This window comes from Ictidomys tridecemlineatus, chromosome 7, assembly GCF_052094955.1.
Source record: "Ictidomys tridecemlineatus isolate mIctTri1 chromosome 7, mIctTri1.hap1, whole genome shotgun sequence".
NCBI classification, from domain to species: domain Eukaryota; kingdom Metazoa; phylum Chordata; class Mammalia; order Rodentia; family Sciuridae; genus Ictidomys; species Ictidomys tridecemlineatus.
The window spans coordinates 9,181,353-9,206,640 of record NC_135483.1 but is presented as its reverse complement, the minus strand read 5'-3'; the positions used below and the strand labels follow the sequence as shown (position 1 = coordinate 9,206,640).

The 25,288-nt window shown below is 40.3% G+C and overlaps 1 protein-coding gene across 3 annotated transcripts in view; it reads right to left on the bottom strand.

The window, feature by feature from the left end:
• The window catches only part of Dnaaf11 (dynein axonemal assembly factor 11), an 82,493-nt gene that overhangs the window by 46,819 nt on the left and 10,386 nt on the right, over positions 1 to 25,288 (bottom strand). For 2 of the 3 annotated variants that reach the window (XM_078016699.1, XM_078016698.1), the window contains 2 exons: positions 10,557 to 10,729; positions 4,275 to 4,504 (listed from right to left, as the gene is read on the bottom strand). In XM_078016699.1, coding sequence (XP_077872825.1) covers positions 4,275 to 4,504; positions 10,557 to 10,729 — 403 coding nt within the window. Of the gene's footprint in view, positions 1 to 4,274; positions 4,505 to 10,556; positions 10,730 to 24,499; positions 24,578 to 25,288 lie in introns of all 3 variants that reach the window. The other variant, XM_021722341.3, reaches the window with a different exon arrangement.

Sequence of the window (25,288 nt, the reverse complement as noted above, 5' to 3'; positions counted from 1 at the left end):
TTCCACAGTCCTATCTGCACTCTCAACAAGAGTCTCATGTCCGCTAAAAGGTTTTCAAAGATACACAGTTTAAGGAAAGCTTCAGACTTACCTCCATCTCCCAGCAAGCCCCGCCCCTCCACCTGGCCCTGGGAGATGCCTACTGGCTACTCCACCCCTCACTGCTCCTCTATGCCTTACTCCTGTGTCCTAGCTCACTGGGGTCTTTGGGGTCCCCTGCCTTCAGGTTCTGGGCTTAGCAGGATGGATGGGGGAAGCTGGTGAGCGTCTTTCTTGTGGCCACTGCTGTTACAACCTCTCCATTGCTGCTCTCTCTGGGGCTGGTGCCCAACACTGGCTTCTCTGCCTTGCCAGCAGCTGGGTTGTTCTTAGACAAACCAGGAGAGTCCTCCAGACATTGCTCCCTGTCAAAAACAGTCAATGGACCGCCTGGCTGGTCAACTCCTGTGACAACTCCTCAGCTTATGCTACTGGAGATTCACCTCACAGTTTCTTACTGTCGTCACCCTTTACGACAGTCCCACCTGGCCCTTCCATCACTTGTACTTGGCCTGTGGGACAGTCTCAGATCCTTGGCCTGAGACATGCTCTCAGTGTGAGTGTTCCCAGAAGTGAGAGGTGCTTTTGGTGCTTAAGTATCAACATCTCTATCCTGGGAAGAGGAGCACCCTGCTGCTCCTCCCTAGCTAGCCAATGACTCACTAGTCCAGGGAGGCCCCTCCAGAACACTCAGGCTTTGCTCCTATGGGCTGGATGGGGTGAAGGTGGTGAAGGACCAGCCAGCCTTGTGGGGGAAGCAGATAAGCATTTGCAAGAATCCCAGCTACAAGTTTCTACTAATATACAAGGAAAGGATGAATGTCAATTTGTGTGAGTTTTTATAAACCAAGTTTTGCAAGTAATCCCCAATAAATGTATGTGCCTATTATAACCTTGAAGCAAAACAACCAGGAAAAAATACAGTGAGAAAAGGACCTAATAGTATAAACTCACGAACACAGGCTCAAACACATCAATAAGGTAATGATAAAATTAATGTAAAAATGCACTAATAAACATATTATGGATAAAGTGTATATATTCTAGAAATTCAAGGATAATTTGATATTTGAAAATCTATTAATGTGATTCAACACATTAACAGTAAAACATAATTGTCTCAATAGATATAGGGAATGCATTCAATAAAAATCCAATGTATGTGATGATTAAAAATCTTCATGCCAGTTACTCTGGGGGCTAAGACAGGAAGTCAGCAGATTCGAGGACAGCCCTGACAACTTAGTGAGACCTTGTCTGAAAAATAAAATAAAATAAAAAAATAGACTGTGGATATAGCTCAGTGGTAGAAGGCTTGCCTTCCCTGTGGGAGGCCCTGGCCTCAATCCCCAGTACTGCATAAAGGAAACTTTACCAAACTACAAAGAAATCATTTTACTTTATGACAAGGAATTGAAAATGGTTTTTTTAAAAAAAAAATTTGGTTATAGATGGGCACAATACATTTATTTATTTATTTGTTTGTTTATTTATTTATTTATATGTGGTGCTGAGGATCAAATCCAGTGCCTCATACCTGCTAGGCAAGCACTCAACCACTGAGCCACCACACCCCAAAGCATTTTTTTTTAAGTTGGGAATGAAATACTGATACCCCTTCTTACTTCTGTTATTCTATCCCATATTGAAGATCTTCCTGGATACCATTAAAAATAATAATAAAGCGGAGGCAGAAGGATTGAAAAACTTTTTTAAAGTTGCTATTTATAAACTACGTAGTTTCATTTTTTAACACAGAAAACTCAGGTTATCCTATAGGCTACTGCAACTTTTAAGGAGGTCAGCAAGACTGTTTAATACAGCATCAGTATCCAGAAATCCTTTGTCTCTTTATACATCAGTAAAAACCAATTATATTTTTTATTCTATTCTACAAGATTCTTAGGAATAAATCTAATGAAAGATGATGTAATACCTTTATATGGAAAATTTAAAACCTTAGTGAAAGACTCAAAAGAAGATCTAAATAAATAAAGAACAATTCCAAAGTTCAGCAAGGAAAGAATCAATACCATGAAGATGTCAACTTTGCGCTAATTAAATTAAAAGCAATTCCAGTTAAAGTTCCACTAGGGGTTTGGGGGAAATTTGATTAGTGGATGCTAAAATTCATGCAGAAGGGTAAAGAACGAAGATCAGCCAAGATAGAGTATCTCCTATCCAATACAAGATTCATTACATATTTAGAGAAATTCAAATCAAGTGGAGGGGCTGCTATGCAGCAGCCAAGGGGCACCAGAAGTACACCCATAGACACAGGTTTAGAAGGACTGGTGAGGATGCCACTTCTTATCAGTGGGGAAAAGAGCATCTTAATAAGTGGTGAGGAGCTCCGGGCTTCCTATCCAGGGAGCATGGAGCACCCTGCCCTCAGTGCCAACAAAGGCTCATTCCAGACAGTCAGAGATGACACTGGGGTTAAGGAGAATTCCATTAAAAATAAGGCAAAAATAAGTTTGAGTATATTCATGGTTTTTAATTCTACAAGTAGAAGTATTTTTTTTCAGAGTAGAAATTAGAAATTTATTAAAGGACAGCAGAAAAGACTTCTCCTGGAGGAAGAAGGGGACCCAAGAGGTGGAATCCGTGGAAGTGTGGTTGTTTCCCCTTTTTATAGTTTTGGTGATGGAATGTAGGTTGGAGGGCCCGAGGGGTGGGACACAGGTGGGCCAAAGAAGTAGTCTGAGCAGGAAGGACTTCATTATCACTTCTTTGTGATGGGCTATCTCCAAATCTGCTGGGGGCTATTCATTAATACTTCTTCCAGGTGGAAGGTAGAAGCATTTATAATTAAAGACACAAGATAGACTGGGAGAAGATATGTGTAAAGAATTTGTATTCAGAACATTAAAAAACTATAAATCAGGAAGAAAAAACTTGCAACTTATTTAATATAAGCAAAAGACAAGGATGGAGGAAATCTGAATGGATATAAACATATGAGAAGATAATTCAAATTCATTCTAATTATACAAATGCCAATTAGGTTAAAAAATTAGGTGCTATTTAATAACAAACTTTGTTAACCATATTTTAAAGCAATGCAAGTGACCATGCACAGAGGGGCGGCTGCTCCAGGGCTGCTCAGCTGGCACTCACGGGGAGGGCCTCAGTCTGTTAAAGCCGTGTGCATTGTGATCTGCCAGGGCCAGAGAACCACTGGCTGCTAAATATTTTGAATATTATCTCTAGAATAAATTAGAATTTATTCATCCAATGAAATGTTTGCTATTCCATAATTAGGATGAATGAATTAGTTTCACCTCTCTTCTTCGGCATAGATCTCAAAAACATGTTGAATGAAAAGCAAAGCTACAGAAAGATGCCATTCATACCAAACACATGCACACTCACTCACAAACTGCTCTTGTTTAAAGAGCCAGAATCATGTTTTAAGGGCATCAAAAATATAATGAGGTCAATGTATATCAAATATATACCAACTTCAGGATGGCAGACACCTGAAGGAAAGAACTGGATTCTCAGCACGCTTATAACTCTCTTAATGGCATTTCACTGTTCTTTCAAAAAGATGCAAAGCAAACATAAACAATTATCATTTATCAACTTGGGTAGTGGAATTATATCTCCTATCTAATTACTTTTAAGACATTTGTCTATCTCTGAAATATTTCATAATCATATTTTCTGAGTTATAAGAGAAAATCTGTTATCTAAATATTTAAAGCTTTCACTGTATGGAATCCAATCAACTGACTACAGTTTCAATTCACTTAAATAGCATGAAAAATTAAGATTCATAAAAAAAGATCAATTAGAGGGTTATTAATCTCATTAAAAGTATATTCATTATATAATTCACAAAACAGAATGTTTTGTGATGCAATCAGAATTATTCAATTTATAAGCACGTGATTTGCATTTAACTTTTCTAAGATATTCCTACTTTATAAATCAAAGTACACCTGTTAATTCATTTTTCCTGTACATCTTTTATACAGATTTCTCTGAGGATAATTTTAGATGCAGATTAAAGTTGCTAGTTAGAAGAGACACTTTTCTCTAAGGGAAGAGAGCCTCCTAGAACTGTCATGAACTATGGGATGTTCCATTTCCCCCTCCAAAATTATATCATACTTTATTCTTCAAATTAATCTTCTGCAATGTAAGTGGTACTGTGAACACCTTGGGGAGAGGACACAGATGGCTGGCCTAATAAGACTTAACTAGAAGCAAACTCGGGATTGACCTACGGAGCAGTGTGGATGTCTGTGTACCAACGCCCGTCAAAGCCTGGGTCCCTCCGCTTCCTCCTGTCTTCCTTGTCCTGCTGCTCCTCCAGCTTCCTCTGGGCCTCCTCTTTGTCTTTGGCTCTTCTGAGGCAGTAAGCTTTTTCCTGCTCTCGGACTTGCTGCTCAACCACTGGATAGTTTTGCAATGCCTGGATCCTTTCTGAACGATCTATTTCTTTGCCATCCAGCCACTTCAATAAACAACAAAACAACAAAGCACAATTATTCAAAAGTAGGAATGCAAATGAAGCCCACAATGATTCTGAATAAAATATCTTGAAATTAGAAATAATAAGTGTAGCATAGTGATAGAGAATTAATACAAAGTAATTAATACAAAATATCAGAAACACTCCTCTAAATCAATGTTTGTTTCATACAATTAACAGTTTATAAAGCACCTTCACTGGTACTAATAATAAACAGTCCTTCTGTCACAAATGGGAATTAATGCAAAGCTCTCAAAATATTGATATTAATTTATAACTATTCACTATATTAAAGATTTGAATACTTAAACCAAATTGCAGCTCCAAAGCAAAACAATGACACTTCCCAAATGCTCTCTACAATCAAGACCTTGAATCTTCACCAAATTGAGCTCAATACAAATGAGCCCATGTTCTACCCTTGACAATAAGATACAGAGTAAACTATTGTTATAGTCAATGTATCCCTCTGGTATTTTTATAATTTTCTAAATTAAAATATTAAAACAAGACACCAACTAAAATCTGAAAAGACAAAGCTCTCAGTTTAAGATATCCATTTATTTGCCTAGCCTCATTCTACAAAAAGATTAAGGTAGGGAAAGATGTGCCAGGCAGATGATGGTTCCGCAGAAAAGTCCACATTGTAGCTTCAGCAAAGGTTATCTCACATGGCAAGAAGGACTGCAGACATGATTGACTTAAAGATTTCAGATGGCAGGCTGACCCTCATAAGAATGACAGAGTCCTTATAATTAAAAGAAGAAGGCAGAAGTGTCAGGGTCGGAGTTGGGAGAGATGTGGAGGTGATACATTGCTGGCTTTCCACAGCTCAGAAATGTAGATGCCTTTGAGATGCTGAAAAGGGCAAAGAAGGGGATTTTCCTGAAGCCTCCAAATTAAGAGCCCTGTCAACACCTTGAATTTAGTCCAGTAAAACCATTTTGGACTTCTGAACTCCAGAACTATAAGATAAATCTGTACTGTTTTAAGCCACTAAATTTGTGTTAATTTGTTACAAAAGGAATTCAAAGGAAAAAGAAAAGAAAACAGAAAATGTAGTGAAATATAAAATAAAAAACTACTGGGATAAGTTAAATTATAAATCAAATTGTGATGTGCAGATTTGGAAAAAATAATTTAAAATAAGAACGCACATGGTTGCTACAGACTGGCTGGAGATTAGGTTCTAAAACACTCAGCAATCAAAGCAAACTAGCAAAACATGATCAGTTACACAGTTTTCTCTATCTGTAAAGAAAAAGTATGATATTTTCTGGCTTTCCTCTAATATTTAGCTCTAAAACACACTTCTAAAGTAGAGTTTCATAAAGGAGACTTGAGGAAAATCAGAAACTGACACCACCACATAGAGAAACAGACTTCTTCTAGCACCCTTCAATGTAAGATGAGGTCACAATTATAAATTTAATAAGACCTTTTCCTTTTTTTGCATTGTATTTTTTATTGGTGCATTATAATTATATATAATAGTGGGATTCCTGGTTAGATACTTAAACATGCAAATGGTATAAATAAAATTTGGTGAATTTTCTTCCTCAGTGCCTCCCATAAAACCTATTCCTTAAGGTGATACTTGTGATCCACAAACTTAAATTAACATAGTTTAAGCTAGGGTTAGGATGTAATCATTTGAAAAATTCCCAATAAAAAAATTTATTAATTGTTTAAATGTAATACATATCTATAATACACATAAAATATAAGTATTAATATATAAGTATTGATATACTATACAAATAACATACTTAAATACCACAAATATATACATATTTTTATATGTATATATTTGTGGTATTTAATAATTTTATAAAAATTTGAAAAAATTCTAAAAAAAATTAACTTCTTTCACCTGGGATTTTAATGACCATTCGGAGTAAAGGTGATATCTCTTACTCAAATATGGAGTACATTTATTTCTGTATTTATTTAATTTACAATCTGTCTTTATGCTTGGTTTAAATAACTATTGGTTTAATTAGGCTGAGGCTTCTAAAGGATGACGACAAATGCCCCCTGGCACCTTACAGACAGGAAACAAAAGACCTCATGCTGAGCTGATGTCCATTTGGGACTGTGCCCCTGCACCTGCTCAGGGACCTCAGTCTGCTTGATGACTTCCATTAGGACATCTTTGAAATTGGCCTAAGTTTCCTACAAATCAAATCCACTTTTGAGTTCAGAGGTGCTGGTGAGCAGGAATGAAGTCTTTCGTTGGGCATTCCAGCATTCCTTGACCTTTCTTTACCCCCGATCCCACAGCACAGAGGCAGTGTCCACACCTGCTGTTAGTGACAGAGGCAGTGTCCACACCTGCTGTTAGTGACAGAGGCAGTGTCCACACCTGCTGTTAGTGACAGAGGCAGTGTCCACACCTGCTGTTAGTGACAGAGGCAGTGTCCACACCTGCTGTTAGTGACAGAGGCAGTGTCCACACCTGCTGTTAGTGACAGAGGCAGTGTCCACACCTGCTGTTAGTGACAGAGGCAGTGTCCACACCTGCTGTTAGTGACAGAGGCAGTGTCCACACCTGCTGTTAGTGACAGAGGCAGTGTCCACACCTGCTGTTAGTGACAGAGGCAGTGTCCACACCTGCTGTTAGTGACAGAGGCAGTGTCCACACCTGCTGTTAGTGACAGAGGCAGTGTCCACACTTACTGTTAGTGTCAGAGGTAGTGTCCACACCTGCTGTTAGTGACAGAGGCAGTGTCCACACCTGCTGTTAGTGACAGAGGCAGTGTCCACACCTGCTGTTAGTGACAGAGGTAGTGTCCACACCTGCTGTTAGTGACAGAGGTAGTGTCCACACCTGCTGTTAGTGACAGAGGCAGTGTCCACACTTACTGTTAGTGTCAGAGGTAGTGTCCACACCTGCTGTTAGTGACAGAGGTAGTGTTCACACCTGCTGTTAGTGACAGAGGTAGTGTCCACACCTGCTGTTAGTGACAGAGGCAGTGTCCACACCTGCTGTTAGTGACAGAGGCAGTGTCCACACCTGCTGTTAGTGACAGAGGTAGTGTCCACACTTACTGTTTGTTCAAGATTGTGCTTTGCTGCAGCAAAGAAAAGAGGAATTGAGCCTGGTGGGTCCTCCCAGAACTCCTCTGTGTGGGAACTCTCATCCAGACCTACACAAGGGGAACGAGGGGGCAGCTCGCAGGCAGTGGGAAAGGAGGCAGAGCCGCTGTCTGCTCACACCCCTCTTTTCCACAAGGCCACAGTGACTACTTCCTGCCTGGAGTGGCCCAGACACTGGGGAAAGAATGCTTGGAAGGGCTGACTCTCCTCACACCTCTTCATGTGGCTGCTAAAGTCAACTACTACTCCATCCGTCGTTATGGGTTGAACTGGGTAAAGTTCTACCCTCCTGACTTTATTTGGAAGTAGAGTCCATGTAGGTGTAATTCACGAAGACTAATCACATGGGCAGTGTGGACCCTAATGCAACCTGACCAGGTCTACAGAAAACATGGCATGTGAAAAGACAGGGACCCAAGAAGGAGACTATGAAGACAAAGGTGGAGATCAAAGTAACATGCCAACAAGACAGACAAGGCCAAAGACTGACAGTGAATCTTCAGAACTAGGAAGGAGTCAAGGAACAGATTCTCCTCCCAGCCCTCAGGGAACCTGCCCTATCCCACCTTGTTCTTGAACAGCTGGCCTCTAGAGCTGTGAGATGGTAAATTTCTGGTGTTTAAGATACCCAGCTTGTGGCATTTTGTTACAGTAGTCCCGGGAAAATAATACATCTATTAACATAATTCTTTTCAACCAGATCACAAGGCAATTAAGATTCTAAAGTTTATCAACCTATTTTTAAATATGAACAAACACATTTACGAATATCATTTTCCAACAGAGGCTATTGTAGCTAGTGTCTATTGCAGCTACTGACTTAGTGCAGTCTTTCTGAAATGAAAGCTTTGATCCTGTGGTTGTACATTCATGCAGAAAGAAGAAGTGATGAGACACATGTGGGTTCAAATCCTACCTGGCCCACTTGCCAGATGTGTCAGTGTAAACCAAGGGTGTCAGTTCCCTGAGCTCTGAACTTCTCATCTCTGAATGCTGCGCTGTTTCCTACACAGAGGATCAGAGATACTGTGCACGCAGCACCTGCCACTACTCCATCCCATTCCCAGTACCTGGATGACCGTCTCACACAGCCAGCCTGACACAGCAGCACTGACACAGGGTCAGCTGTGGCTGCCATCCATTCTTACAGCTTCTCGGTCCTTCTGAAGAGGTGGCCCTGGAGTTAGAGGACAAGCTCCGCTCCTGTGATACTCTGATTCTCATTCATTTTCTAAGAAGCCTCTGTACAATGACGATCAGTCTTGCTGGGTTTGATTCTAGATTCAGTAACCTAAATCATTCTCTTACTCTAGGAGATTTTACTTCAGAAGGAATGTGTCCCACTAATTTAGCAGTCAGCAATCTCTCAACTGCAGACAGAACACAGAAATCTAAGAAATAAATACCCTCTGAGACCTGAGAAGATGCTGATCACAAAACTGACCCATCCGTGTGTCCTCTTTGTAGCAGCGTGGAGTCACACGGAGGCTGGGGACTCTTGGAAGGACGTGAAATTAATACTACCACTTTAACATATTCTCAGTTGTATACTTCCTCAGTTGTATACTTCCTCTTAAAATGATATTTTCCTAGGCTCTAAATTTATTAAATCCAGGGATATGATGGGACTATATTAACATAATACATATTTTGGGGTTGTCAACCATGGTTCCTAGTTTGTAACTCCCTCCCCAAGGCTGGTCCCCTGCCTTTGCCTGGTTATGAAGAAATTCTCGGACTGACCTTTTCTGAGAGTAGGCCTTAAGACTCCTCACTCCCAAGGGTTCCTCACCTCACTCCTTGGGGAAGACAGGCTGAAGACACTCAACAGGCCTTTCTGGCTTCCCTGCGCAGTCTGTTAGCAACCATGCCGGTGTGGTGAAGTCTCCATTAAAACAACAGTGCTCACAGGGCTCTCGTTGCTGAACACGGAGAGGACCCTGGAGGGAGGTGCACCCTTCCCACGGCCCTCACCCTATCCTCTCCTCATCAGGGTCCTTTATAATAAACGGGTAAACATAAGGAAGTGTTTCTCTGTGAGCTGCTGAAGCAAGTTAAGCAAACTCAAGAAAGCCCGACTCACAGCCAGTCTGTCAGAAGCACAGATAAAAACACGTGGGGCCTGTGACTAAAATCTAAAATGAGGGGGGCAGTCCTGCATTCTAGGACTGAGCCCTCAGTCTGCAGAATCCGACACTATCCACTTGGAGGTAGAAGATACTTGGATTAGAGGACACCCGGCTGGTGTCCACGGCTGGAGAGCTGATTGCCAGCTTCTGTGTGGGGAGAGTCCACACAGCTGGTGTAGTAAGTGTCCACGTTGCCTTGGTGTGAGAGCAGATGACAGAACAAGGCGTTCTGCACGTTTTCCTGGACAAACATAGAGAGCAGTTGTTGTTGAAAGAGGCCTCTGACTAGGAGCATCAAAGTAATCCAAGAGCAAAAATGCAAATAGCGTGCATGGTGACAGACCCGACCCAGGAACTAGGGTGGGGAGTACAGAAACCTGTGCTTTAACAGCCTCCAACTACTCTCACGCACAGCAAACGCCAAGGACCCCTGCCTCAGAAATTGAGCTAATAAAAAGAAACAACAAAAAAGTAATTATGAAAACATAGCAACTACATAATCTAAGTGTATGTAGCTGCAGCCACCTTTGGAACACTAACCTGCTGGTGGTGCGGATGAATTAGTAGTGGTGATGATGAATGCGGTTTGCAACAACTGAACTCAACAAGAAATACTTCAATTACGGAAAACATGTATGAAAGCAACTAAAACAACGTGAAAAATTTAGAAGTCAAAGAATTCATTTTGTTTCTCTGGAATATCCCATTCTCTGCAGCAACACCCTCCCTGACAATGCTGTGACTAAACCAGGAATTGCTGGAGTTGCTCCTTTTCATTTTTCTGTGCCCTTCCACTGTAACTTAACCTTTAGCTGCGGAAGAGTGGCCACCACAAACTCCCTGTAGCCGTCGAAGTCCGTGCATGGGTTGCCCATGAGGAAGAGCTCCTTCAGGTGGATGTTGCACTGCAAGGTCTTGACACTGCTCAGCTCTCCAATGAAGTTCACAGTCAAGTCAAGCTTTGCCAGCCCTTCACATCCTGTGGAGAAAAGGAAAGGAAGAAAGAAGAAAAGTCACAGTGTATTAAAATGTGTACAAAAGCACATTACAGGTGTAAGAATTACAATATTTTAAATCTGCTGATTAACTGCATTGCTTAACAAGAAGTGGATTTTCAGAAGTACCAGCTCAAAGGCTTAGTCTTGTTTCACTTTCCTATCTTCATCTCCCCTTTTTTCCAACCCTCTGGTCCTCCGGCTAGGGCAAATCACCTTCCCTGTTCACCTCTTCAGGGCCCAGCCTGGGGACTGCTTAGATCTGGTCACTTCCAACATGAAGAAAGCCAAGGTGGTGGCTACAAGGGTGGGCATTACATGATTTCAAAACTCCCCATGAGGAGGTCCCAAGGTGTCCTCCTGGGAGTTGCCAGGAACATAGGACATATTTCATCATAGAAGATGATGCCCAGTGACCATCATTTCACAGCCAGCCAATGCTACATGAACTTGAATCAAATTCAAATTTGACTTAACTGTCTTCACTCACTCACAATCCATGGGAATTTGGTGGTTAGGAATTAGGAGTTGAAGTCTTCCCTCTGTCTCATCCTTGCTACTATGACCTTGGACAGACAGGTTACAAGCCTTGGTCTCCTCATCTGCAGAATGCTAACGGTATTTGTAATTCCACTGGCACGTGTTGTTGTGAAGTTAAACTATGATGATTCCTGTGAGGTGCCTAGCATGCTCCCTCACACCCAGAGAGCCTCAGGGAGACCAGCTGTGACCCAGCTACCCAGTGAGCACTCTTCTGATTATCACGTGGCTCCCTCCAGTGCTCCCACGGGAAGCACTGTTTTCACGAGCAGAGAGTTTGCAGTGAACTAACAAGAGCTGGGCTGGCCTATGAGGCAGCCATTAGGTCTGGTTCAGTGTCAGGCTGTCTCTGCCTGAGACTGGCTCGTGCTCCTGGGACTGACATGGCAGAGTCTCTACCCTTCAATACTTGGGAAGTCCATCCCTGAAAACAGTGAAGATCTACCTGTCTGCACTTATTTCTTCAAATACCTACACACCACCCTTCCTTTATGCTCCCTGATTATGTTGCTTTTTCTGTCTCTGTTTTGTGGCTATTTAAATTAAGAGTAAACTTTGGTTCTGGATAGCTTTACATGACCAATATAAACACACTCCATACTGGTTCATCACTCTGCAAACTGCATCACCCTTGGTAAGGTTGTCCTCATTTCTGAAAGTTTTACAATGGAACTGACTTCATTGAATGACAGCGTCCCTTCACCTGAACACTTTCTCGACTCTAGCACCTGACTCCCTTTGTCCAGATTCCATGTTTTCTTATCTAGTCAGACCCCAAGCCAGCCTCCTCCAAAACCTAGTTGTACCTTGGTGTTCCCAGACCCAGATCTCACTCAGAGACCCATCCACCCACCCATCCACCCATCCATCCCTCCATCCATGCAGGAGTTACTGGGATTCTGCTCTATACAAGTTACTCAGCCAGATCTTCCATATACAGTGATTTTTAAAATTCTGTTGTCTCGGGCCTCTCAAGCTTATCTAAGATACAGAAAGGAGACAGAGATGGGTATTCCAGGAATGAAAAATTAAATACACAAAGGCACCAGGAAGTGAGGAAGAACCCAGAAGTAGGCAGTGTAGACACTGTAAACCACCCTGGACCTACAGCCACTGGTTCTTCCTGCCCAGTCCCGACTCATTGCTCAACCTTTGATCTTGGCTTCCAATCCCAACATTCTACAACATTTTCTCCTCTCGAAGCGAGCAACAATCTTCACATTAGCAAGGCTAACAGAGCTTATTTTATCACTAAAAAAAAATTTACAGCATGTGGCATGAATGACCATGGATTCTCTTTCAAACCTCTCAACTGTCTCTCCTTGTTCTCCTTACACGGCCATCTTTTCCTTTCCCTGTCTTATAGGACTTCTCCAACTCTTAATTCTAACCTGACCCAATATTCTTCCAGTGTCTTCCTGGTGACAACAGTGAAGGTCACTGAGTTAACTAATCCCAGACTCTGAGGACTCCCACATGAAAACTCCATATCTGGAGTCCATGTCATCTTCCTATGTCAGAATTCCTGTAAGACACAGCACCTTCAACATATTCCAAACAGAACTCTCCTCACTTCTTCTCACTCTCCAGTCATCAACACAGTTTCTCTATGTCTAAATTCTGTTAGTGTCACTACCATTTTTGTGTCAAATGTGAGTTTGACACCAAAGGTCTAATCATGAACTTGAAAAATTATTCTCTCAACTACCTCACGCCACCAGCGGAACCCTCCCAGTCTTAACTCCTCAATTATTTTCATATACTTCCTGTCCACTCTAATTTCCTTACCTATACTTTAATTCTTGTCACCTTTTACATGGAATATGAAAATAATCTCCTGAATCTATCCATCTCAAAAATATAGGAAGTAAGGAAGAAGGGGAAATAGGAAAAAATCAGGAAAATGGAAGATAAAAAGTGGAGCATCCTAGTCTATCATGCCATGAACCAGAGAAGAACCCAGAGAAGGAAAAGAGCCATCAAAACCCAGGGGCCTGATTGAAAGGGCTCCTTCGACCCAGACTTGATTAGCAAACAAAATGACAGTAACATTATCCACTGAATAAAACCAGAATCCATGAGTCCATACTGATACCAGGAACCATGAGTGAATGAGTAAATAAATAAATGGGAGAGCAGGCAAAGTTCTTTCTTAAGTAGAATGTCATCTCATAAACATAAAAGGAATGGTAAAATTACAAGCCATTAATGAACGCTAAAACACGTATGGAACATGATGAGGAAAAAGATAGACACCCAATGTCAGAGTATCTTCCACAAGTTACACATTAATTAAAACATGAAATGTAATGACTGTACGGTAGAAAAGTGTGGTAGACACAGCCTTTCCCTGAGGTAGACACGGCCTTTCCTTTCCTGGTGACTTGCCTATATTTCCGCATGACAGTCACTCTCTAGTGCATACATTACCACATTGTAATTCTCTGTGTGCTATTTGCCTTATCTGATATTTTTCCTTTTTTGCTTGAGTGTTGACCTATCTCCCTCAGTTAGAATTCATGCTCCCTGCAGACTGGGACCCTGTTTTGCATATGGCTTCATTTACTACGCAAAAAAGACTCCTTGGCATAGGGAGGCCTTAGAAATACTGGAGGAAGAAAGGAGAAGGGAGGAGCGAGAGAGGGAGGGAGTAAGAGAAGAATGAGGAAAGCCACAAAGAAAGGATAAATGGGTAACTGGGGCAGATCAGTCAACAGGGAGGTCAGTTAGTTGCTCAGGTGAGAACTCAAGGAAATACAACTTCTAAGATAAGGGAGCAGCGAGGGAAAAGAAGGGAATTGACAAGGCTCAGTCTGGGTCAGATTCCATCACTGCCACCAGGTGACCATGACAGCTGAACATTACGTTTTCACAAATATACTTTTAGGATAAGAAATAAATCAGCACACATTAAAAAAAAAAGAAAAGAAAATTACGTGCCCAATTTGGAGAAACTGTTAAGCAAACTCTAATAGAATCATAAACTATTAAGTAGCAGTGGAAATGATGGTTATCAAAGCTATATCAGAGCATGGGGGAAGCTTCAGATCTGAAGAAAGTGGAAGAAGATACAGCACTGCCCTGAGCTACCGTTACAACAGGGTACAAGGACAGACAGGAAGAAGACACTCTAAAATGTCACCAATTATGATGGAATTAAGAGTACACTTTACTCTAGTTTCAAAACATTTGCAACATGGTTATATTTGATATTTTGAACATAAATAAACAAAAGGAAAAAAATACATGAAATTGATAGAAAACTAAGGTGTGAGTCCTCCTGGTGACCTCGGGTGTCACGGATAAGCCCTGGAGTGTGGACTGGGTCAGTAGCCACGGGGCTGATATACCGGTCCAGTGCTTACTCAGTATGAAGCTCTTCACACGCAGTATCTTACTTAATCCTTAACCCTAATACTACGCCCGTGAGAGACGGAGTGAAGGATGGGGGAGGGAGAGAGAGAATAATTTGTGTCAGACAGAGAGCTGAGTGTGGGCGCGTGGCTCTGAGAGGCTGCCATCTGGTGCGCTCCGCCATTCCTCATGGACAGCGGGCATCCATCCCTTCTCCCCTCCCTGTGCCTAGTCCTAGTGCCCTGCCTGCAGTAGACTGTGGCCACAGTGAAGTCCTGGGGCCTCTAGGCTGGGCCACAGGCACAGCTCTCAGCTTCTGCTGGAGTTTCTGGCATGCTCGCCTGGGCAGGCCTGCTCCTAGAGTTACTCTGGGACCTGTCAGAAGCCGCGTGAAACGCCTGCCTACCTTGAGCTCACGGTGCTGTGGGACCCGAGGCCCCTGGGAATCTCAAGGACAATGTGAAAGGACAAATTCTACACGTGTGCACAGAGGTCAAGAAGCAGCGCCAGGCAGGGAACCAAAAACAGTCTTAGAAGTGGATCCTTGACAGCAGGTGCTCTAGTGCTGCCAGAGACCCACGGGAGACCACCGGCCACCCCTGAGGCACTGAGAGAGAGAATTAGAACCCTAAAACAAGTCAACTCCGACCTTCCCAGGATCTCACAGCCCCTGGGTGGAGGAGGTAGGATCTGAGAAGCCTCTCTGAACTGGTACACTTGAGGGCTCTGTGACAGTATTTATCACCAAACATCATCATCATCTTAAAATCACCAAACGTAACTTTTGTAGAATACAAATTTGGGTCTACAAGTGAAGGCAGTTGTCACCACCCAGGAAAGGGTGGCCTGGGCAGGACAGGCCTGAGTTCACAGTGGTAGAGAGGTCCAGCCAGCTGGAGAGCAGAGCTGGAGAGAGTGGAAGAGAGGAGGGATGGAGAAGGTTGATTGGTGGCTTAGTTATCCTTAGATGGGAAAGGACATCCTGGTGCTACTGCACTATAGGATGCCTATAGATAATAATGGTATGCTGTATATATACATTTGTAAAAGCTGGAAGGAATTTTAAATATGTTCACCATAATGTAAAATTTTTTTAAGGCAATAGATAAATTTACCTTAATTTGAATATTATAAAATGTAGACAAATATAAAAGGATGACATAGTACCCATATATATAATTGTTATGTATCAGTTAAACTGTTAAAATCATTATTAAAAAATTAATACCTAAAATGAATAAAAACAAAAACACTTATACATTTCAGACTTTACTACATAGGTGATAAAAATTCAATAAATACATATCTTCAAAAATAACTAAGTGATAAAGGACAAAAAACCACAATGTCTATTAAATTAGTAAAAACACAGATAAATTTGAAAAGATATTGGCAGGACTATGATATAAGAGTCATGTCTTTCAGTATGTAGTTGCCAATACATAAAACTGACTTTTATTATTTTTTAAATTTTTTTTTGAGAGAGAATTTTTTTAATATTTATTTTTTAGTTTTCGGTGGACACAACATCTTTTTTTTATTTTTATGTGGTGTTGAGGATCGAACCCAGCGTCCCGCGCGTGCCAGGCCAGCGCGCTACCGCTTGAGCCACATCCCCAGCCCCAAAATTGACTTTTAAATTGGCTGCCCCTCCCCCCTCAAAATTTCATTTGGGGGAAGAGGTCCCAGTCTGACGCCTCTCCTCAAAGCACAGGTGGTCTGCAGGAAGCTAGTCAGAGCAGCTAGCATCATAATAGCAGATGTAATTAGTAACACTTCAAGGACTAAAATGTATAAAGTTAAATTTAAAATACATCAATACATTTGAAAATGCAGTCATCAAATTATAAAAGTGTAGACCCAGCCACTGTTTGAAGAATGAATATAAAGCCGCACATAAGCACGAGTAAGTCTCTACTTGTCTGAATGCTCCTTTCACACTGGCAGAAATGCTAAATGGATTTGATCAATGTAGAAAATGTATTTGGGTAGTCTGACTTAAGATACAGGTTACATAGTATGACGTTTACTTTGGAAGACTCTGGAAGACATTTTAACTAAGAAAATAAAAACATTTTATCTAAGAAAAGGCTGATATTTGAAAGGGTCCAACAAGGTGAAAATTTCATATATTTTTCTTTTTTATAGATGAAGAACCCATGACCCCCCCAAATGTCTATTATGTTCCTAAAAGTGAAGAGTCTTAACTTTCCTTCAACTTGGCCTACACATAAGAAATCAGCATATTTGCCTCCTACAGGTTCTGGTCCCGCTGGCCAGGTGGAGGACACCTGTCCCTGGAGTCAGGTGCTCCTGATTTCAGGTTAGTCCTAGCCTGTCTCCTGCCCAGCAGAGGTCCAGCCAGGATGACTGCCCCAGGGGTGGGATGGCAGGGGGCACACACTGTCACAACCCCACCCCTACTTCCAGGTGGGAGAAAAAGGACGCAAAAACAGAACAGTTGATTTGACCCTGGTGACTCCTCAACAGGAAAAAGAGAAAAAAGGAAAATAGACAAGCTTTTTTTTTGCATTCAAGAAAAGAAAAAGACTTATTTTAAAAAAATCATACTGAGATTTACTCAAGTAGGCAGGCTGAGTGCAGATATCCATCTCCCACCTCTAGCCTCAAACACTTCAAATTAAACAAAAAGCATATATTTGACACCAGATAAAATGCACCCGCCTTCTCTACCCCATCAAATATTTCCCCGAAGTACCCTGCAGCCAGTCCTCCCTCTTAGGGCAGGAAGGTGGAACACCAGAGGCACACCTGTCAGGTAGAGGCTGGAGGTGGGCTGCAGCCTGCAGCCGACAGCACTCTAAACGAGAACAGCGACGATGCCGCCCTCTAGTGGTGGATGAACAAACCCACCACAAAACAAAACTCCAGGTCCTGTAAGACAACCAGCCCTGGATAACCAGCCCAGAGCCACCTTTGAATTACTTCTCTTGAGTTTTTGATTGAAATCTCACTGCCACAAGACACAGAGAAAATACTGTCATCCCTTTTGTTCATAGATAACATAGTGGCAGGGCTGTAGTATTCACTGAGAGAGAGAGCAGTGATTCCATCTCAGGCAGAAAAAGCCAAAAAGGTAAGAAGACTCATCTGTTTTTGCACTGATGCTGGGCTTAGGAGCTTCCTATGATGATTTTCTAGGTTTTGTGACTTAAATTTTAACAAGCAACTTATAATGCATATTTATGTCTTTGTTGCTATTTAACCTTGATAGTCACATAAATCTCCATTTGGCACACTAGTGGGCCCTCGACAAAGCCCACCGTGATCTAAGTCAAGTCCTCCCAGTGGTAGCTGCTGCCAGATGGGAGCGGTGGGGAGAGCAGCTTGCCTGCCTCTGCTCCAGGCCCTGGCTCAGAAGCGAAGCTGCCAGTCAGCATGCTCCACCCACTCAGAGACTGCAGCCTGCCAGGCCAGACAGAGCCTGGGCACAGCCCACACCAGCCACCTCACAGCCCCAATCTTTGTGAGGATAATCAGATACAAAGTGCTACCACTAAGAGAAAAACAGCACAAAACTGAAGGCTGCAAATAAAACAGAAACCACAAAGGAAGAGGAAAGAAATTGAAAATAAAGAATGCTAACAAATACCTAGAAAAAAATGTTTGAAGCTATCTCATGCATAAAGTTACAACAGACATCACAGAAAAGCAGCAACCAGAGTTCAGCAGTGAATCCAGAAGAAAAAAATTCATGGCCAAATTAAAGAGCCTGTTGAATAAGAACTGAATTAGAGAATGAACAGGAGCTAATGTAAAATAATTATTCTGAAATTTAAATCTGGTGAAATATCCAAGACTGAAGAATAACAAAACAAAGGGATTTAAAATAAGAAATAAAGGTTAAAAGACATGGAAGTTCAAGGTCGGTCTCAGCAATTTAGTGAGATCCTCGCTCAAAAAATAAATAAATAAATAGATAGATAGATAGATAGATAGATAGATAGATAGATAAAAGTCCTGGGGATGTAGCTTAGTAATAAAGTGCCCCTCAGTTCAATACCTAGTACCAAAAACGATGATGATGATTATGATGACTATGATGATAGTAACAAGTAAAAGAGAAAAAAAATGTAGGTCCAATAAAAACTGAGCATTTATCACAACCAGCTCTACACTGTAAGAAATTCTACAGGGTTATCTTTCAGGCTGAAACCAACTCATACTAGGGAGTAATTCAAATTCACATGAAAAAATAAGATCTGACCTGGCTCAGCCATAGGGGGGCAGAGCCTTGCCAGGCCATGGCAGGAGAGTGGGGGTGCAGTCCCCCAGGTGGGTGCTCAGCGGCCTGGCCCAAGGCACTTGCAATGGGTACCCTGGCATCCTAAAAGAGCTGAACGTTCCATCTGAAAGTGCCATCAGAGGGGAATTCTTAAGTCTCCTGAATCTGCAGACATAGATTTCAAACAGGTAGAGGCATTTTTGAGAATTCAGTCCAAAAAGCAAGGAGGGATCACATCTAAGCTACTGTCATTTCCATAAGACAAAAATCTGAGAACCTCATGAACCAGAGCCATTGGAACGATGGACTTTGGGGCTTGAGCTGGAGAGTTGATGACAAGTTTGTCAGGGAACTTCATCAGACACGCCCCACTGCCACAACAGAGCTGGAACTTGGGAAAAGTGGACAGGGCAAAGCAAGCATTGTGGAACAGTAATCAGTGTCAAAAAAATGTGAAAAGTGACATAACAGGACTGTACAGACCCAGGTTCCACTCCTTCCCCATCACCTAACAACGAAACAGTCAGGAATCTGGACCTATGTCTGAAACTTGATAAGGTCAAGGTCAACAAATCCTAAGGAACCTTTCAGAGGTAGAAGAAAGTATCAGCACACTGATGTAGCCACCCCAACTAAAGATGATATAGGAAAAGAGTTGGATTTATTGAAATAAAGTGTCTGTAATTCCTCCCTCTGGACTTTAAAAACATATGTATCATGCTCCCCCAATAGCATTAAATCCTCATATTCAAATCTTAAAACAAAAGGACCCCCCATAATGGTGATTACGTAGGTAAATATAAAAGGCAATAAAATATTTACTCTTTCTATTTTTTCTCTCAATTTATTTTGAAAAATGGCTACAAGAAGAAATAATTATAAATCTATGTTAATAGACATAATATATAAAGCTATAACTGACAAAAACAGCATAAATGAGAGAGAGAAACATCTACATAGAAGCAATGTTTTGTATACTATTGAAATTCAGTTGCTGTGAATGTAAACTAGATCATTATAAATTAAGATGTTAACTGTAATTCTCAGAGCACAACTGATAAAATAATATAGTAAAAGAAACAAAAAGGAAATTAAAACAATACACTGAATAAATACACTAAATATAACATTAATATGATAAAGAAAGAAACTAAAAAATGAAGGCAGTAATACAGAATCAGAGGAACAAACCAGATATTAATACATAAAACATAAATAGGAAATTTTAGATATAATTTCTACCTTATCACTGATTACATTAAATGTAAATGGATAAGACTCTTTAGTTAAAACGCAAAGATAGATGAGATGGGTTAAAAATAAAAACATGATCCATCCATATGCCAAAGAGACACACTTTAGATTTAAAGACACACATAGTTGTAATTTTAAAGAATGTAAAAAGTATACCAATAAAATAGAAACCAAAAAAGAAGAAAAAATAGAAGAGCTGGAGGGGTTATACTAATATCAGACAAAATAGACTTTAAGGCAAAGATTATTATTAGCAATAATGAAAGACATTTTATAATGATAAGAAGATCAATTCATCATGAAAATGAAACAAGAGAGTGTACATTTCTAATAGCAGAGACCCAAATAACATAAGGCAAAAATTGACAGAACCAAAAGAGAAAATAATTCAACAATAGAGACCTCAAAAACCTGGTTTTAAAAATAGAACAAGTAAATAGAATATAACTTTCAAAAAACAAGACAAACAAACAAAAAAGACTGGACCTAACAAATATTACTAGAATATTCCACCCAAGGAAAGCATAATATACATTGTGTATACTATGTGTGTATATGTGTTCATCCAAAGTGTACAGGAAACATCCTCTAAATTAGAGAAAATATTAAGCTATAAAACAAGTCTCAATAAATTCATGATGATTTAAATCATAGAAGGTATATTCTCTGACCCCAGTAGAATGAAACTAAAAATCAATTAAAGAAAATAATTTGGGAAGTTCATAAATATAGGGAAATTAAACAATACTTCTAAGTAAGTAATAGATGAGAGAAGAAGTCACAAATGAAATCCAAAAATACTTTGAGATTAATTAAAAACACAACATACCAAAATTTATTGTAAATAAGGAAAATAGTACTCAAAAGGAAATCACAGTTGTAAATTACCACTCAGAAAAAAAGAAGTATTGAATCAATAACCTAATCTTCCATCTTAAGGAATAAATAAAGAGAAAAATAAAAGAGAAAAGTGGAAAAGAAACAATAAAAATTATGGAAACAAACAAAAATAGAGAATATAAAACAATAGAGAAAATCAGCAAAGTCAAAAGATTATTCTTTGAAAATATCAACTAAATTGACAGACTTCTAGCTTTACTATCCAAGGACAAAAGAGAGAAGACTCAAACTTGAAAATCAGAATTGAAAAGGGGACACTACTATTGATCTTACAGAAATAAAAAGGAATAGAATAGATAGAAAAATGTATGCTGATAAATGAGATAACCTAGGTGAAATGGAGGAATACTAGAAAAAAATAAACTATTATAGCAGATGCAAGAAGAAACAGAACTCCTGAACAGGTCTATAACAAGTGAAGACTTTAAATCAGCATCAAAATCTTCCTACACAGGGCTTAACAGAGAACCTGCCTAGTGTGCCCAAGGCCAAGGGTTTCATTCCCAGCCCTGCAAAAGGGGAAAGAAAGGAAGGAAGGAGGGAGGGAGGGAAGGAAGGAGGGGAGGAGGGAGGGGAGGGGAGAGGAGGGAGAAAGAGAGAGAAAAAGAAAGAAAATTTTAAAAAATGAAAAAAAATTTTCTACCTAGGATCAAGAGGGCTTCCCAGGGTATTCCACCAAATGTAAAGAATTAACACCAATTTTTCACAAACTCTGCCAATGAAATAAAAATAGAAGAAACATTTTGAGTTCCTTCTATATCAGGTTCATAGGATCCTGACAGGAGAACCAAAGGCATCTCAGAAAGGAAAGCATGGGCCTCATTAAGGTGATGGTGCCTTAAACGGGGCATCAAGAGAATAAAAAGGAACCCACCAGATGGTGGGCGACAGCTGCAAGTCCCCTATCTGATCAGGGTCTGCAATGCAGAGGAGGTAAAGAAGGTCGACAATTCAACAGCAAAAGACAACCCAATTTACAAACGGGCCAGAATTTTGAATAACTATTTCTCCAGAGATATATGAATGGCCAATAAGCACATAAAATGCTCAATATAATTAGTCATTAGGGAAATGAAAATCAGAACCTGTTATAGTTCAGATCAGAGGTGTCCCCCAAAAGCTCAGGGATGAGAAAATGCAAGGAGGTTCAGATGGTGAAATGATGGGGTTATGAGAGCCTTAGTGTAACTAGAACGTTAGTCCACTGATGAAGATGAACTAGCAGACACTGTAGGCAGGCAGGGTGCGACTGGGGGAGTGGGTGCTGGGGGAATGAATGCCTTTGTCTGTGGTGCAGGGAGCTGTCCCTCCCTGCTTCCTGGTGTGACGTCCTGAGCCCTTTCTTCAACCACACTCTTCCACTGCACGTCCTGCCTCACCTTAGGCTCAGGGCAATGAAGCCGACTAAGGACTCAGACCTCTGAAACTGTAAGCCCCAAAATAAACTTCTCTAATTGTTCTTCTCAGGTCTTTTGTTCAGCAGAAGAGAAAAAGCTGACTAAAACAGAACCACAGTGAGAGAGCACTTCACAGCCATCAGGAGGGCCATTATAAAAACAGAAATAAAAACAGAAAATAACAAGTGCTGGCCAGGATATGGATAAATTAGAGCCCTCCTAAATTGCTGTGTGAATATCAAATAGGGCAACCACTTTGGGAAACAATCTGGTCATTTTTCAAAAAGTTAAACATAGAATTAGCAATGTGACCCAGAAATTCCATTCCTAAGTAACAAATCAATCAAAACCAAATGAATCAAATGCCAAATTAATCAAAAACACATGTTTTCATAGACACTTGTACATGCATGTTCATAGAGCTTTTTCATAACAGCCCAAATTAGAAGCAACCCAAATCATCATCAACTAACGAAAGGGGCAAACAAAATGTGGAATATTATTTAGCCATAAATAGAAATGCAGCACTGGAACATGCCAGGTAATGGAGGAACCCTGAAAACACTGCTAAATGAAAGAAGCTGGACAGGAAAGACCACATTATTTTGTGATTTCATTTATATTAAATGTTCAAAATAGGGAAAAGCTATGGAGAGAGAATAGATCTGAAGTTGCCAGGGCCTGAGGCAGAGAGGAATGGGAAGAGAATGCTCGTGAACATGGCCTCTCTTTGAGTGATAAAAAAAGTTCTGAGATGGACAGTGACGAAGAGAGTACATCCCATGAATGCACCACAAACCACTGCACTGTGTGTTTAAAGTGGTGAATGTATGCCACGTGGATCATCTCAATTTAAAAAATAGTCCCTATATTTCAATTATGAAACAGTGTAAGGGGAAAATACATTTTGATTCATTTTGAAATGATGAATTAGAGATGGATCATAGATTAACTGTAAAAAATAAAATCATTAAAATTAGAACTTAATATGAAATACTATACTCAGACACCACAAGTGAAAAGATAACTCTGTATATTAAAATGTACGAATTCTACAGATCCTCATTGTAACTTTAATAAATGAAAAGTAGTAGTTCAGGAGAAGATATTTGTAACATACATGACAATGGATTAACATCTGGTATGCACATTAGAGAGAAGGACAAAGTAAGAGAAAAGGTGGCAGGAGCTAGGAAACATCATCTAATACACACTCGAAGAAGTATGGTCACTCAGCGAACATCTGGAAGTTTCTAGGTAAGCTCAATAACAGTAAGTGAGCCACAAAATAAAACCATCATTTGACAACATCGTATTCTTGTCCTAAAAATATATCATTTGCAGAAAGCATCAGAGAAGTTAGGTAGAAGCGGTGCTTGCACAGATGACCAGGGACAAGTGTAAATTGGTACACTCTTGCTGGAGAAAAATTTGGCAGTACATTCTAAAATATGTATATTGTAACCCAGGAATTCCATTTCTAAATAAAATCCTTGAAAAACCCCGTGCCCATGCATAGGGAGTGAAAAGCGGAAGGATGCCCACTGCAGCCAGGCTCCTTACAGAGCAATGCCCGGAGCCCCCCAGCGTCCACTGCAGACAGATGGTTAGATAAGTCTGTCTGCAGCCATCCCACTACACACTCCAGTGTCCTTTCCCGAATGCCTGGAGAGCAAGGGAATGTCCTGGGAGAAACCAGTTCCCAACAGTACTACAGTAGGACCCGTGAGGGAAAGCAAAATGAAGCCAACCGCCCTCTACTCACCAGAGCACCCGCCCTCCCTGGGGAGGCTCTAGGTGAGGAAGGGGCGTGCACTCCCGGGTTTGAAATTTATATAACACTTTACTGTTTGAAGTTTTACAAGAATTAACACAGATTTATATAAGATATACAGGTAAAAATATACTTATAGTTTATGTAATACTCTTTAATACTAGTTTAAAATGTAATACTCTTTAATACTAGTTTAAAATGTAATACTCTTTAATACTAGTTTAAAATGTAATACTCTTTAATACTAGTTTAAAATTTTGATTTAACTCATAAATAAAAAAAATCTTACCTTCCAAATTTTCAATTTTTTCAATGTTGTTTAAAGCTAAATTCAAATATTGAAGCTTCTTGAGTTTGCTAACATTTTCTGAAATATACAAAATGTAATCAACCTTCAAGATAAAAAAACATTTTTACACACTTATTATGAAAATGATAAGATCGGTGGATTATTATTATGGTTATTAAAATCATGCTGTAAAATACTAGATATCCTCACTGTTAAGCCACAGCTGAATTGGGTTTCTTTTACTTAAAGCCAAAACCATCCTAATACAGGACTATCTTTTTTAATAAATCTGAATGCCCATATAGACAAAACAACAAGTAGAAACAAGCCCAGGAACCACGGTAGAATGGAACTTTTAACAACAGCTAATAAGATAGCAAGTATTGCCGAGTGCCTGTTATGTGTCACTCAATGTTGTAAGCACTTTGCATATATTATCTAATCCCCATAATAACCCCGTGAGGTGAAATCTATTGCTGTCTCCCTTTTACAAATGAGAATACCGAGGTACAGAGAATTAATCCATTTGTTGAAGGTTACATGGTACAGCCAGGAAATCTGACTCCGCAGCTTGGCACTAAATCATTACACTGTGCCTTGAAAGAAGAGTTCTTTCTAAGATGACATGAATGATGAAATTCCTGCTAAGGAATGTGAGTTTGGGACACCCTCACTTAAATAATGTCTTTTCTGCCCATAGGAAAATCCAACATGATGATTTATAATCATCACCCTTGTCATCATTAATAGCTCATCTAAAATTTATAAAACCTCATATATTTGTTCTCA